Source organism: Diuraphis noxia, unplaced genomic scaffold, assembly GCF_037042655.1.
Source record: "Diuraphis noxia isolate RWA-SAM2 unplaced genomic scaffold, SU_Dnox_SAM2 contig0001, whole genome shotgun sequence".
Taxonomy (NCBI): Eukaryota; Metazoa; Arthropoda; class Insecta; order Hemiptera; family Aphididae; genus Diuraphis; species Diuraphis noxia.
The window spans coordinates 95,585,058-95,598,727 of NW_028301711.1; the positions used below are offsets into that span (position 1 = coordinate 95,585,058).

General features: G+C 26.5%; 1 protein-coding gene across 1 annotated transcript in view; it reads left to right on the forward strand.

Moving 5' to 3' along the window:
- The window catches only part of LOC107169771 (cullin-3-like), a 29,888-nt gene extending 17,077 nt beyond the window's left edge, over nucleotides 1-12,811 (forward strand). Inside the window, exons 2-16 of the mRNA XM_089217716.1 lie at nucleotides 814-1,060; nucleotides 1,216-1,402; nucleotides 2,229-2,426; nucleotides 2,579-2,764; nucleotides 3,171-3,374; nucleotides 3,436-3,615; nucleotides 3,696-3,890; nucleotides 4,595-4,771; nucleotides 5,004-5,174; nucleotides 5,236-5,346; nucleotides 8,305-8,423; nucleotides 11,430-11,667; nucleotides 11,771-11,940; nucleotides 11,999-12,137; nucleotides 12,222-12,811. Coding sequence (XP_089073842.1) covers nucleotides 2,235-2,426; nucleotides 2,579-2,764; nucleotides 3,171-3,374; nucleotides 3,436-3,615; nucleotides 3,696-3,890; nucleotides 4,595-4,771; nucleotides 5,004-5,174; nucleotides 5,236-5,346; nucleotides 8,305-8,423; nucleotides 11,430-11,667; nucleotides 11,771-11,940; nucleotides 11,999-12,137; nucleotides 12,222-12,374 — 2,235 coding nt within the window. The 5' untranslated portion in view covers nucleotides 814-1,060; nucleotides 1,216-1,402; nucleotides 2,229-2,234 and the 3' untranslated portion in view covers nucleotides 12,375-12,811. The remainder of the gene's footprint in view (nucleotides 1-813; nucleotides 1,061-1,215; nucleotides 1,403-2,228; nucleotides 2,427-2,578; nucleotides 2,765-3,170; nucleotides 3,375-3,435; nucleotides 3,616-3,695; nucleotides 3,891-4,594; nucleotides 4,772-5,003; nucleotides 5,175-5,235; nucleotides 5,347-8,304; nucleotides 8,424-11,429; nucleotides 11,668-11,770; nucleotides 11,941-11,998; nucleotides 12,138-12,221) is intronic.
- The last annotated feature ends 859 nt before the right edge of the window (nucleotides 12,812-13,670 follow it).

The window sequence follows — 13,670 nt, forward strand, 5'->3', positions numbered from 1 at the left end:
AAACTAGGTAGTGCAGATTTGTCCAAAACCTTTTTACCATGTATTCCACCTTCAAAATAAGCTGATTCAACAAAATGTTTTTTCTACAAATCACACTGTATTTTGTTGGCTGAAAATCTGGCTGAAATTGTCTTATTTGGTGGACCCATTGATCACCAATATTCCCTTTGGGTATACTAAATTAATATATAGTTGAGTAATATTATATGAGTACATATAATTACATAAATTATTTAACTGGCAATATAATATCTGATATCTACTCACCCATGCATTTTAATACCTTCTTCTTTAATAGTTGTTTTACAACCTTTAATAGAACAAGTTTTCATTTTTAGGTATTATTGTTACCTATATACAATAAATATACCTAATAAATAAAAAACTTATTAAACTATAGTCGAAGCCCGAAGTGCCAATTAGAGGGCCTTGACGCAGGTGGTAGGTGCAATCATAGACTTTACCATAAGTTTACTTTAAGTCTATGGGTGCAATCGTTTGCAGTAATCACAGATCACAGCTATATATACTATATTGTATACAATCATAGACATAAATAAATTTTATTTATATGTCTATGCTTTGAACGCGGGAGTAGTTGATAATATCATGGAATAATTTGAGTATTAAATTATTTCCTCCATGGTTGCCCCCAACAGTTTGTATCTCTCTCATCAATGTCGGTTTCATGATTTCTCTCTCTAAGCGCAGTCCATTTATTTATATGTCTATGGTTGTTACAATGTCTTTGGAATGACGGTAATGACGTTATCACTAACATAACGTATTCAAAATTATTGCACAATCCCATAGTTCTTGTGCGCATGTGCGGTTGGACGTTTGGGCGTCGGAACTACAACATCGTTCTGTCTATTAGTATAAGATCTATGTCATCCCCAGGGATTGAGGTTAGTTTCTGTTACGCCCATATACCGCGGTAGTGGTGACAACTCACGTGCCAGCCATTATATTTCATTTCCGCCGAATTGACAATGATCGAACCTTGAAGCAAAACGAAAACCACATGGGATTGTCTGGTCGTCATGTGTGTAGTAATACGGTCAGTCATGGTTTTTTAAATTTATTTATTTTCTACCACAATTATAATTATTTTTTTTTGTGTCAACTTTTTTTAATAACATTGTGTATTTTGTATCAGATCTTAATGATTTTCCATTTTTCAAAGTGTTATTTCATAATTATGCCCTTGTTTAGTTGATATTCGCCACCAATGTCTGACGCGAACGCTTAAGCAAAGATCACCGCCACTATCATAATCGAAACGAAGCTGTGTATCCTGTCAGCCAACGTGAATATAAGGCATAGCTCTCATATCCTCAAACACACGCACGATCACACTTTACATAGCTTTGTATACAGATTGATCAACAGAACCATAGAAGTAATGATTCATATTCTCAGAATAATATCACGTAACGAGATTATTGTGGTGTCTAAAGGTGTCCCGCCTTTGGCTGTTGGGGTTAAAAAAATAATTATTGCATAACTCAATCACTTTGAAAATCCACTGGTTCTCCGGCTTCCGTTGACGTTTGCGATCTTCGTCCCTTTAACGCCGTTTTGTTAACTCGATTTCGTTATTTTAATGGATTTACATTATAAACTTTAAAAATAAAAATTTAATTAGATTTTTTCTTGAGTGACAGTTACTCTTTTCAGACTGGTATTTCTAATTTTGTTTAAATAATTTTCATTGAATTATATTATTTTAGAATGGATATTAATTTTCCAAGTTTTGAGAAATATTACTTGTCCCTGAAAATCATTTTCATCTTGATAACATTATATAGGGTGATTTATTGAGCATGCTCACCCCCATTTTTCTCTTTATTAAAACAAATTAATTCAAATTCTTATTTTTAGAATTTTTGAGTAGACTTTAAGTCCATATTTTCAAATTTCTGATCTTTTTTGTTGATGATTGAGAATTTTGATGTATCTAAATCTAAATTTAAACTATTACCTAGTTTTTGAGTTATTTGACTTTGTGTTTTAAGGATAATATAAATAATATAATATATCTATGGTAATGGGTTAAGTAGTTAGTGGGCATAAATGATTTACAGATTCACATGCTGCATGCCATAATTCAAAGAATAATATACTATATGAAAGTTTATTTTTAATTATAGTATATTTATTAATTTTGAAGGTTTTCATCTATTTAGTATGGGACATAATAATATTTAATATTAATATTATTTCAGTTGACAATGGATGATACATCAATTGATAATAATTGGGCGATATTAAAAAATTCTATTCAAAAAATTCTAAAGAAAAACCATTCTGGTCTAAGTTTTGAAGTACTGTACCGAAATGCTTATATGATGGTATTGTTAAGAGATGGTGAGACATTGTATTATGGCTTAATGGAAGTTATAATAGATCATTTAAAAAATAAGGTATAATTATAAATAATTATTATATTAAATCATTAATAATTATTAGATTAAATTATTAATAATCATTGAATTAAATTATTAATAATTATTGTATAACATTGTAATTTAAAAAATGTAGTATAATCAAATTTAAAATATATAATTATTTTTAGGTTAGAGAAGACGTTCTAAAGGCATTAAATCAAAATTTTTTACAAGTTTTAAATGTTGTTTGGAATGACTATCAAATTGCTATGGCAATAATATGTGATATATTGAAGTACTTGGACAGATGTTATGTTAAGAATAATGGAGTTGATAATGTTTATAATGTGGGGCTCACTTTATTTCGCGATCTAGTAAGTTATACAAATTTAAATAAATATTGATATTTATTAACTAATAACTTTTGAAAAATATGTACAATATACTATTTATAATTTAAATAGTTTTTTATTTTGTTATAATATTAAGAAGGCGCCTGAGCGATGGTCAGTTTTAATCTGACAATCAACACTGTAACACCTAACCACCTTACTTTTTCTTCTCCACTGAGAATCTATGACTGTTGTGCACAAAAAATTACAAGCCAAGATTCTTGACTTCTTAACTTAAATGGAATTTAGCGTTTAAATATTTTTCTTATATTTCTGACTATAGTCTATTAAATTAGTGTAATATATTGTGTGTAGTGTATTCAAAGATTTATGAAAATATTTTTAAATGCATAATCTATATTTTTAACTGTAATATTTGTTCTGATAGATTGTTCGATATGAGTATATTCGTGATCATCTTCGAACGACTCTGTTGAATTTGATAGAACTTGAAAGGAAAGGTGAAGTAATTGATGGAATAGCCATTAAAAATGCATGTAAAATGTTAATGGATCTTGGAATTACTGGAACTATGGTTTATGAAGAAGATTTTGAAAACCCATTTTTGGAACAATCTGCTGAATTTTATAAAGTATCTATGTCCTTAAATGTTTATAAATTCATAATTGCATTGAAACTTTGAATATTTATAGATAGAAAGTCAAAAGTTTTTAGAGGAAAACAATGCATGCATTTATATTAAAAAAGTTGAATCTAAAATTATAGAAGAATCAGAACGTGCAAAAAAATACCTTGGTGATTCAACTGAGAATCGAATTGTTGAAGTTGTTGCAAATGAACTAATTAAAAGGAATATGAAAACCATTATTGAAGTAAATATTCAATTATTTTAAACTAGGATTTAATTAGTTAATGTCTTAAGTTATTTTAATAATTTTATATTTTTTTTAAGATGGAAAATTCTGGTGTTGTATACATGTTGAAGAACAACAAAATTGATGATTTAGCATGCATGTACAAACTATTATCACAAGTTTCTGGAGGTTTAAAAACTATGTCTGATAGTGTTAGTCAGTATTTAAGAGAATTAGGAAAATCACTTGTACAAGAACAAGATATTAATACTAATGCAGTCCACTATATACAGGTCATTAAAATTTTAAATTTATATCTCAAATTATAATAGTAAAAATAATTCTTTGCCTATGATATATAGAGTATAATGGAAATTGGTTATAATGACTTTCTATAGATCAAGACAATTTTTAGTAATGAAAGAAACTAGCTTTGAAGTCATATTATAAACTAACATTTTGGATACATCAATATTTATTTTATTTGAAAGTTATATTTTTACGTATCAATGTATCATATGTATATATTAATACTTATAATAATTTGCAATGTCAACATTTTGTTCACCTTATTTAATTCAAATTAGTACTATGTTTTTTTCAGAACTACATACTTTCCATTACTTTAATTAATTTAACGTTCAAAAATTGATTAACTTTAACTTAAATAACAAAAAAAAAGAAACATTACTTCAATAATTGCATTATTTTAATTGTTATAAATCATTATATAGATGTTATCTATTATGCGCTATACACAAAGAATAATAGTTAAATTAATGTCCTAGATACTATTGTAGTAGTATGATCATTCAACTGTAATTCCTATAACTATGTAATGCTTTAACATTAAAATATTAGGATAATATTAGAGGTTGACATATTTTAGTTGCCTTATCAGTGCTTAAATAATAGTCAATATTTTTTTTTTTTTTTTTTACTTCTATTCTGTAGAATTGTTTAATTAACATTATCTACTGCAAATTTTATTTTTCAGAGTTTGCTGGATTTGAAAGATAGATTTAATTTATTTTTAGTACATTCTTTTAACAATGATCAAATGTTTAAAGAAAGGATTGTAACTGATTTTAAATATTTTTTCAATATCAATTCTAAATCACCAGAATATCTATCATTGTTTATTGATGAAATGTTGAAAAAGAACGTGCATTGGGTAATATTAATATTAAAATATATTTGTTTACTTATTTATAGTTTTCTTCATGAAATTAATGCATAAATGTATTACAATTTGTATCAGATAGCAATACTCTTAAAAAAAATTAAAAAGTTTTGGTTTAGGCGAGTTTTTCCATTATTTAATTGCAATAACAACGGGAAAAAATATTTTATCTAGCTATTTTTAAAATGTCTTAAAATTTAAAATTGTTAATATATTATAACAGTTAACTGAAAGTGATGTAGAATCAGTTTTGGACAAAGTTATGGTTATTTTCCGCTTTATTGAAGGAAAATATGTATTTGAAAGGCATTATAAAAGACATTTAGCCAAGAGATTACTTTCAAATAAATCCTTCAGCAATGACAATGAAAATAATATGATCTCAAAACTCAAGGTAATTTTTATTTTATTTGGTAAAAACTTTAAAATTAAATGATTTTATAATTTCCATGTAGGCTGAGTGTGGCAGTCAATTTACTACAAAACTGAAAGGTATGTTGAAAGATATGTCCATATCTAATACTATCATGGAAGAATTTAAAGAATACACTGCTAAGTCTAATAGTGTAAGTAATATAAGTATAATAAGGCATAAGTTTAAGGATTTTTTTGAATAATTCACTTTTGTCTTTTTTAACACCCAATACCACTTCAACTGTTAGATAGGGACAGTGGTGTATCTATGCACAGGGATGCAACAATTTTTCAGGCCCTTTATCATAAATGCATTTTATAAGAACCAAACAAAAATTTAGGAAAGTTAACTTTTAGTTTAACTTTTGCTAAAAAAGTGACCTCCACAAAATGTTTCCAAAACTAAGAGTGGCACAATAATGAAACAAAAGAGTTACATATACACATAGGTACCTTGATATTTCACAAGTATTGCGCCACGCTATAAACTAAATTTGAAATATAAAATCAATATTTTTTTTCTATTTTATAGTAATTTAGTAGAACTAATACTAAATACATTTTTATTTTTTCTAAAATTCATACAAAGGCAAGCTTAAATCTAAAATTATGTTTTATTTTGAGAAACATTGAGTAAATGTAATTTAAAATATTAAATTTCAATGTTTTTTTTAAAAATAATAGTTATGCTAAGCATAAAACAAAAATTATAAAATACTGTGTAGAACACTAGCTAAAAAAAAATACTAACTATATAAAATAAATCAATGTAACAAATTAATTACGTTAGGTTGGGTTCACATAAATACTTTAACCAGATTAACCACTAAATTTAAAAATTAAATTATATCAAGACATTTTTCCGTCTTGACTATGCATTTGCAAAATCGTTAATAATTTTTTCAAAAGCAATATTAATTGTTTGCTCTAGCTCTGTGTTTAATACTGCTAAACTGCATAGACAATCATGACTGCAGGTGTTTCTCAATTAGTTTTGTTAAGGATCAATACCAATCTATATTATATTATTATAAATAAATAATGTAATGCCTAAATCTATACATATTTTTAAATGTTTTTGAAAAGTATTTCAATTCAGGTCAACAAAATATCAAAAAGTAGAAGTCACAAAATTACTAAACATAATAGTTTATTTACATGCATTTTTATATCAAATAAATGTATCATGTATGTAACAATAAATAAAAAATACAAAGTAAATTAAATTATAAACATGTAGTTAGCTAAATAGAGCGTATGTAATACATAATTTTCAACTCTATTTTATTCAAATTATAATTTTTTTCTCTAAAATTCAAATTTGTTAAATTGAAGACCTACATAAATAACAATTTTAGCTTAGTTTACTGAATTTCAAATTATTGTATAATATTAGGATATAATACATTGTAAATATATTTTTAATGTTGGCCAACGATATAACTTTCTTTCAATATCGATATTGTATCGCGATATATCAATGTAAAATACTAAAATATTTATATTTTATGCTATTAACATTACACTTTAGGTAATATTAAATGAATTCATAATTAAAAATCTCTACCGTTTGTTCTTAATCACTTACTAAAATTACTTTACAAAAAATAAAAAATATCAAATAATTATTAATTATTAAATTTTATAAAATTATTAAACATAAATACTAATTAATTACTTATAATATTGTTTATTTATCTCCTACAATTTCATCTAGTACTTTTTCCTAAAACATAAATGAAGTTATGATATTTATTTATTGGTATTTTAAAATCTTTTATAAACAGCAATGTATTATTATTATTTGTCTTACTATTAAGCTTTCTGCCATTGCTTCAGATATGTAAAATGAGTTTAAAAATAGGAGTTGAATAAGTTGATTGACTTTATTTGGTGATAGTTTGTTTCCTTTTTGTGATATGGTCTGTCCCAAAAATCACTGAATAAGCGTTCACGGGGAACAATAGTTGCAACAGCTAATAATACTTACAGTTTCAGTTTCTTTCCACTAGCTAAGAAGATTTTGATTGTAAGAAATTTTCGTTTTTAAGTTTTTGTACGCCTCAAGTTGATCGATTGGAGAATTTGGAATGATTAGATTTAACGTTTTACCATCTTTTACTTCATCATCATAACTGTCAACCATTAAGAATCGAAAAAATTTAGGAGAGTCTTCTTCAGATTCTATTTATATTTATATATATATTAATCGGAACTAAACTAAATGTCTAGGAATTATCTACCAGTTGACACAAAGTACAGCCGTTTCAAATGTTTCAATAAATATATACCTATAAAAATTACAATATATTTTTATTTTATTACTATTAGTAATTAGTAATGTTCCAAAAGTAAAGTTTAATATTTCTAATACCATTTGGCATGTAATAGCTATTAGATAATACAATTCATAAATAAGATTAATAATATTAAATAATAATCCATTATATAGGTACCTACTAACTACTAATAGCTAAATACTTTATTATGTATAGTGAAAAGATTTGATCTTAAGAGGACGCTACATCCGCATGTGTTGTCTTCGTCTTACAAGTGCGTAACATAGCAAAAACTGTTTCATGCGGGAAAGAACCGTGAAAGATACGAAATTTTCACCACTTAAAAGGAGAATTTTGTCTGTGCAATATAGTTTTTATTTTTTCGATATCACTTATACAAAAAAAAATTTTATTGTTTTATAATACATTAATTTTGTGTTTTTTAAGCATGAATAACTTTTTTTGTAATTCTGATATCGAAAAAATAAAAACGATATTGCACAAACGAAATTCTCCTTCTTATGTGGTGAAAATTTCGTTTCTTAGTCATAACTGTAGTTTTCTCGGTTCTTTACCGCGCGAAACAGTTTTTGCAATGTTACGCACTTGTAAGACGGAGACAACATATTATGCGGGTGTAGCGTCCTCTTAACGATATCGCTTTATTGTTTATATCGATACCTATAACATTTAATTCAATATCGATTTAATATCAAAATGACAATATATTGATATCGTTGGCCAACGCTAATATTTTTAATTATATTAGTTTACACCCATTATTCAATTTAATATAATATTGTACAACTAACCAACTTTTTATTTTTGCAGCATTTACATGGTGTGGATCTTACTGTGAGTGTTTTAACCTCAGATTTTTGGCCTATATGTGCATTATCAAAGTGCAATGTACCATTAGTTCCTAGGAGTGCTTTTGAAGAATACCAACTGTAAGTGTACTATAAGAATATCAATATTTATAATTAGTGCCTAATTTATCTTGAATCATATTTTACGAATAAAACGAATTAGTTGTACTGGTGGGTTGTTGTTGAGTGATATAATTACTGTAGATACACTAACTGTATTTTTTCTTCTAAATAACTTGAATTTTAACAATATTATTTTATTAATCACTTTACCACCTAACGCAAATTTATCAATTTTTTTTTTTTTTTTTGAAACTTACTTATGTTAACCATTTTGGAAGAATGGTACAATCAGAATTTGTCAGTCGGAATTAGTTTCGAAGTTATGGCCTTTGAAAATAAAAAATTTCGCGTTTTTTACGCATATCCAACACGCTATAATTTACCACGCTCTTCATACATATTTTTTTCTATTTCGGTACTTACGTATCTTAACCTTTTTAAAATGATAGTTTTTGAAATTTGTTTAGAGAGCAAGTTAGAGCATGATAAGTAGTTGATCGCTTCGCCTGCCTGCTCCGGTTACCGGGGCTCGGCCCCCATCCCCTGGTGCTAAAATAGCTAACCTTTGGGAGGGGGATGAACCCTTCGGAGTCGTGGGGAGGAAAGCATCTCTTTGGGCAGACGGATAATTTAATAAGTAAATTTAACCATATTAGTTAAAGTAACAAATAGTTCGCCTACTGGCTCCAGTCACCCAAACTCCCAACCTCTTGGGTAATACCTAATAATAATTTAATTTTAAATAAGATTTTAGATTATATTATATTATTTTGAAAATTATAATACACCATTAAAATGTCGTTACGCCAAGTGCCAAAATCAACTTGATTGTGCCGTGCCTGTGCGTGACCAACGCGGGTTAGCAATTACAACAATGTTGGCGTAAATAGTTATGACCAGGGCTGTATTTAGAAATTTAGGAGCAAAAAAAAATACGCCTCATTAATCATTATACAAAATACAAATTTAAATTATAAAAAAAATTAGCTGCCCTCTCTTACTCAGCCGCCCGGGGAAACAGTACCCTGTAGCTACCACCCAAATACGGTCCTGGTTATTACGTTATATTACCACAACTTCGAAACTAAATTCTTATTGCACCATCGTTCTTAACTCCTTAATATCTTTATACGTAAAACGTAATAATGTAATATCCAAGAAAAAACTAGAAAAAATCACAAAAGACGTGGTTGACATATTGTTGCGCTCATGCGTAAAACACAGTCAATCAGAAACTTCCAAAGGCTAAAACTTCGAAACTCAGTCCAGCAGACAAATTCTGTTTGGAACATTATTTTTAAATAGTTAGTAAATAAGATCCAAAAAAAAAAAAAACAAAATTAAAAATTTGCATGGGGTTGTAAAGTACATTTTAGCCATTAGTCGTACCATAAATATATACCTATATTTATATCTCAATGTAAGATCTATATTATAACTAGGGCTGGGATTTCAATGCACTTTGCATTGTTTTTCAAAGCTTACTGTGCAATGCTCGTCTTGTCACAAATTTGTTTTATGAACATTTGAATGAAAATAAGAAAGTTTATTTTGCATTTTTTAGTTTTTAGGTCATTTTCTTAATTTTTTAGGGCATTTTAGAGTTTTTGGAGCATTTTTTGTTTTTGGATACCAAGTGTATGAATTTGAAATTTTATTTTAAGATTTTAAGATTTTTACTTCAACATGGTTTTTAAATAAATATAACAGATTATAAGTAGGTACTCCTAATTCGTATTATATTATTGGACAAGGTTTGAGTAACTTTTTATTGTAATTTATACTAAAATTATTAAAAATAAAAAAATTTGTAGATTTATTGCCCTTTTTTCAGGGCATTCTTCGGGTTTTTTTAGGGCATTATTTAGAGTTTTTAGGTCATAAAAGCATTTTTTTTAGGACATTTTTCGGGGTTTTTGAGTGCATTAAAATCCCAGCCCTAATTATAACGTTCTGGACTTTATTCAATGAATCTAAACTATTACAGTATTATACAATTTAGTATTTAAACATCATATTATGAAGATTGTCATATTTATAATGTTTAATGATAAATTTTAAACATTTGTGATAACAGTTTTAATATAATAGCGAGTTCGGATCCAATAAAGGTCTATGTGAATATTTTATAAAATATGCTTTGTGGATTCATAATATATTGCGACGCATCGTGTGGTCGGATGATGTAGTAAAAAGTTAATTACATAATGTTATAAATAGTTATATAAGTACATATTTATTTACGTTGTCCCTCATATTCTAATAATCTACGTTTACGTACATTTCTTTATTATAATATTAAGTTTACATTATTTTTAAAAATATTAATATATTGTACTAGGTATTATAGTGTTCACAACTATAATACTACAATTTTGATAATATTACTATACTTAACGCATAATGCATACTGCATTTTACATCAGCTACTCGCTGTTAAAACTCAAAAAGTATGACGTTCCAAATAATACAGCGCCTGTCGTTTCGCAAGCTAAATAAAAAACAACACAACAGTGCATATTATCTCAAAGCAGGATTAGCCCATTTAAAGTGTAAATGTTGGTGTTTTTTTTAACCACACCTAATTAATTATCTACGGAATCAATTAATAGTAAAAATTGTAAAAATTGTGCAGATGATTCTTTTGAAAAAATCATCAAAATTGTACGGTTAGAAATTAAGTTATTGATAGAAAAATACAAAAGTTTTAATGAGAAATTATAATGAAATCTGGATTTCAAAAAAAAAAAAAACTTCTATCAGTAAATAAGTTGTCAATTCTATATTTTGTATGCTATCAGGATTGTCTATAACACTATTAATAAAGTTTGAATACACACTTTTTAATTCAATTAAGAACAAGAAGTAAATCAGAGGAATACAATATGAGGTGGTGAAAATAAAAAACATTGAGTTGTAATTTCACATTAGTAACTCCTGAACATGAGTAGAACCTTGAATATTAAAGATTTATGATTTAATAACTTATTTAATTTTAGTAATTTATAAAATATTTCATAACAGATTTTATATGAGGAAATATGAGCGACGATTACTAACATTGCAACCACAACTTGGGTCAGCTGATTTGGAAGCTGTATTCTATGGTTCAAAACTATCAGACAATGACTTATCGACAAGTGTATCTTCTTCAGCTAATTCCCCCAAACCATCTACTGTGCAAAAATACATAATTCAAGTGTCGACATATCAGATGTGTATTCTTTTATTGTTCAATACTCATGAAAAATTATCTTTTGAAGTAAACTAATATTATTAATAATAATATAATATTTATTCAAATTGTATTTTATTTATATAGAATTATTTTGTATGTTAACATAATATTAAAAATAAAATTTTAGGACATACGAAGAGAAACTGATATTCCTGATAAAGATTTAATTATAGCATTACAATCTTTAGCATTGGGAAAGCCCTCACAGCGTATTCTTTTGAAGACTCCTAAATGTAAAGAAATAGAATTAAATCATGAATTCTGTGTTAATGAGTTATTTATTTCAAAATTGCATAGGTATAAACAATATATTTTTATTTGAATTTGTGTCACTAAATTACTCTGTTCATTTTAGAGTGAAAATCCATACAGCTGAAGCTAAAGGTGAAACTGAATCAGAAAGAAAAGAAACTAGAAACAAGACAGATGAGTACCGTAAGCATGAAATTGAAGCTGCTATTGTACGCGTTATGAAATCTCGAAAAAAAATTAATGTAATCATTAGAATACGATTTTTATCTCATTGGTTTCATGTGAAATATTTATGTTAATGATTTTATCTATTTTTGTTTTTATAGCATAATGCCCTTGTAGTGGAAGTTGTAGAACAACTCAGAGTCAAATTCATACCTCCTCCGGCTATTATCAAAAAAATAATTGAAGGACTGATTGAAAGAGATTACCTTGCAAGATCAGATGAAAATTGGCAAACTTATCTCTATGTTGCATAAAATTTCTGTATAAAAATGGAATGATATCGCCTTCTTGTGTCTTCCTATTCCTAATTGACAACTGAATATTGTAGATACATAATTTCATTAAAATTCAGTCAATTTAGTTTATAACAACATTTTTATACAACTATTTTTCGAATAAAATTCAGTCCGTCTCAATCTGTAAGCATAAAATGTGTTGTTAAAGAAAATGATTAGGTTAGGTAGGAAATTGTCTCGAAATGTATATTTAATGCTCGTAAATCCCCCATTTCAATAAAATATTATCCATCTGAAATAGTAGTTCATCTTAGCAAAATAACACGCGTACATATTAAATTAGAGACTTGTTGTTCCTATTAAAAAAAAAAAATCATTGGAGAAAATGATCAAAATATACTCAATAGATTCCTTAATTTTTTCATGCAAATGAAATATACATCGAGCAATATTACAATTATGGAACAAATTTCATAGTAAATATATATAATATATTAAATTGATCTAGCGATAATTTCCAGTCACTATTTACAAAAATCAAAAAAAATAAATATTAATCATAAGTTTAATGTGACAATGATCGTTTTCATCCATAGTCTTCTTTTATTGTAAATATTAAATGTGCTCATTCTATTTTAAATATATTATCAAATGAACTCAAATAGTTGTTTATCTCAGAACAATTTGTATTGCACATAAATTACAGCATTAAACATTTTTTTTCATACTGAAATATAACAAATAATATTATACTAGATAATAAGTAATATTGACACAATTAAGATTTATATAATATTTATTAAAAATAATTATTTTATATTTTTTTTTTTTCGTTGATTATGTCTAAATTAATTTTATGTTTACATGTTTCTATTAAGACATTTTGGTATTTATATGCAAATAATTTTCTACATACCATTTTGAAGTATTTCAGCATAATAAAACGTGCACACTTTATGTATCTTATTAAGCCATGAAATTTTCATTTTCCATGAACAGTAATTGTATGCTTTCATTTTAATTAATATATCTTGTCTTAGAGAAATTTAACTTTTTTTTTCCTATTAAATAATTTATATTATTTTAACACCAGATTGAATACAAGATTGCCAAACAGTGAGCTAATCATTTTTAACATAGACCATGATTGGTTATTAAATTTTAATATAAATACATTTTCTATGCGATCCGGCATAAATGTTTCAAATAATTAAATTATTGGGTAGTTTCGAGGGTTAACTTTTAAAATTCAAACGGAAACCTATATTTTTAAAATATGATTAGTGTTCAGAATAATTTTTAATGAATTTTGAC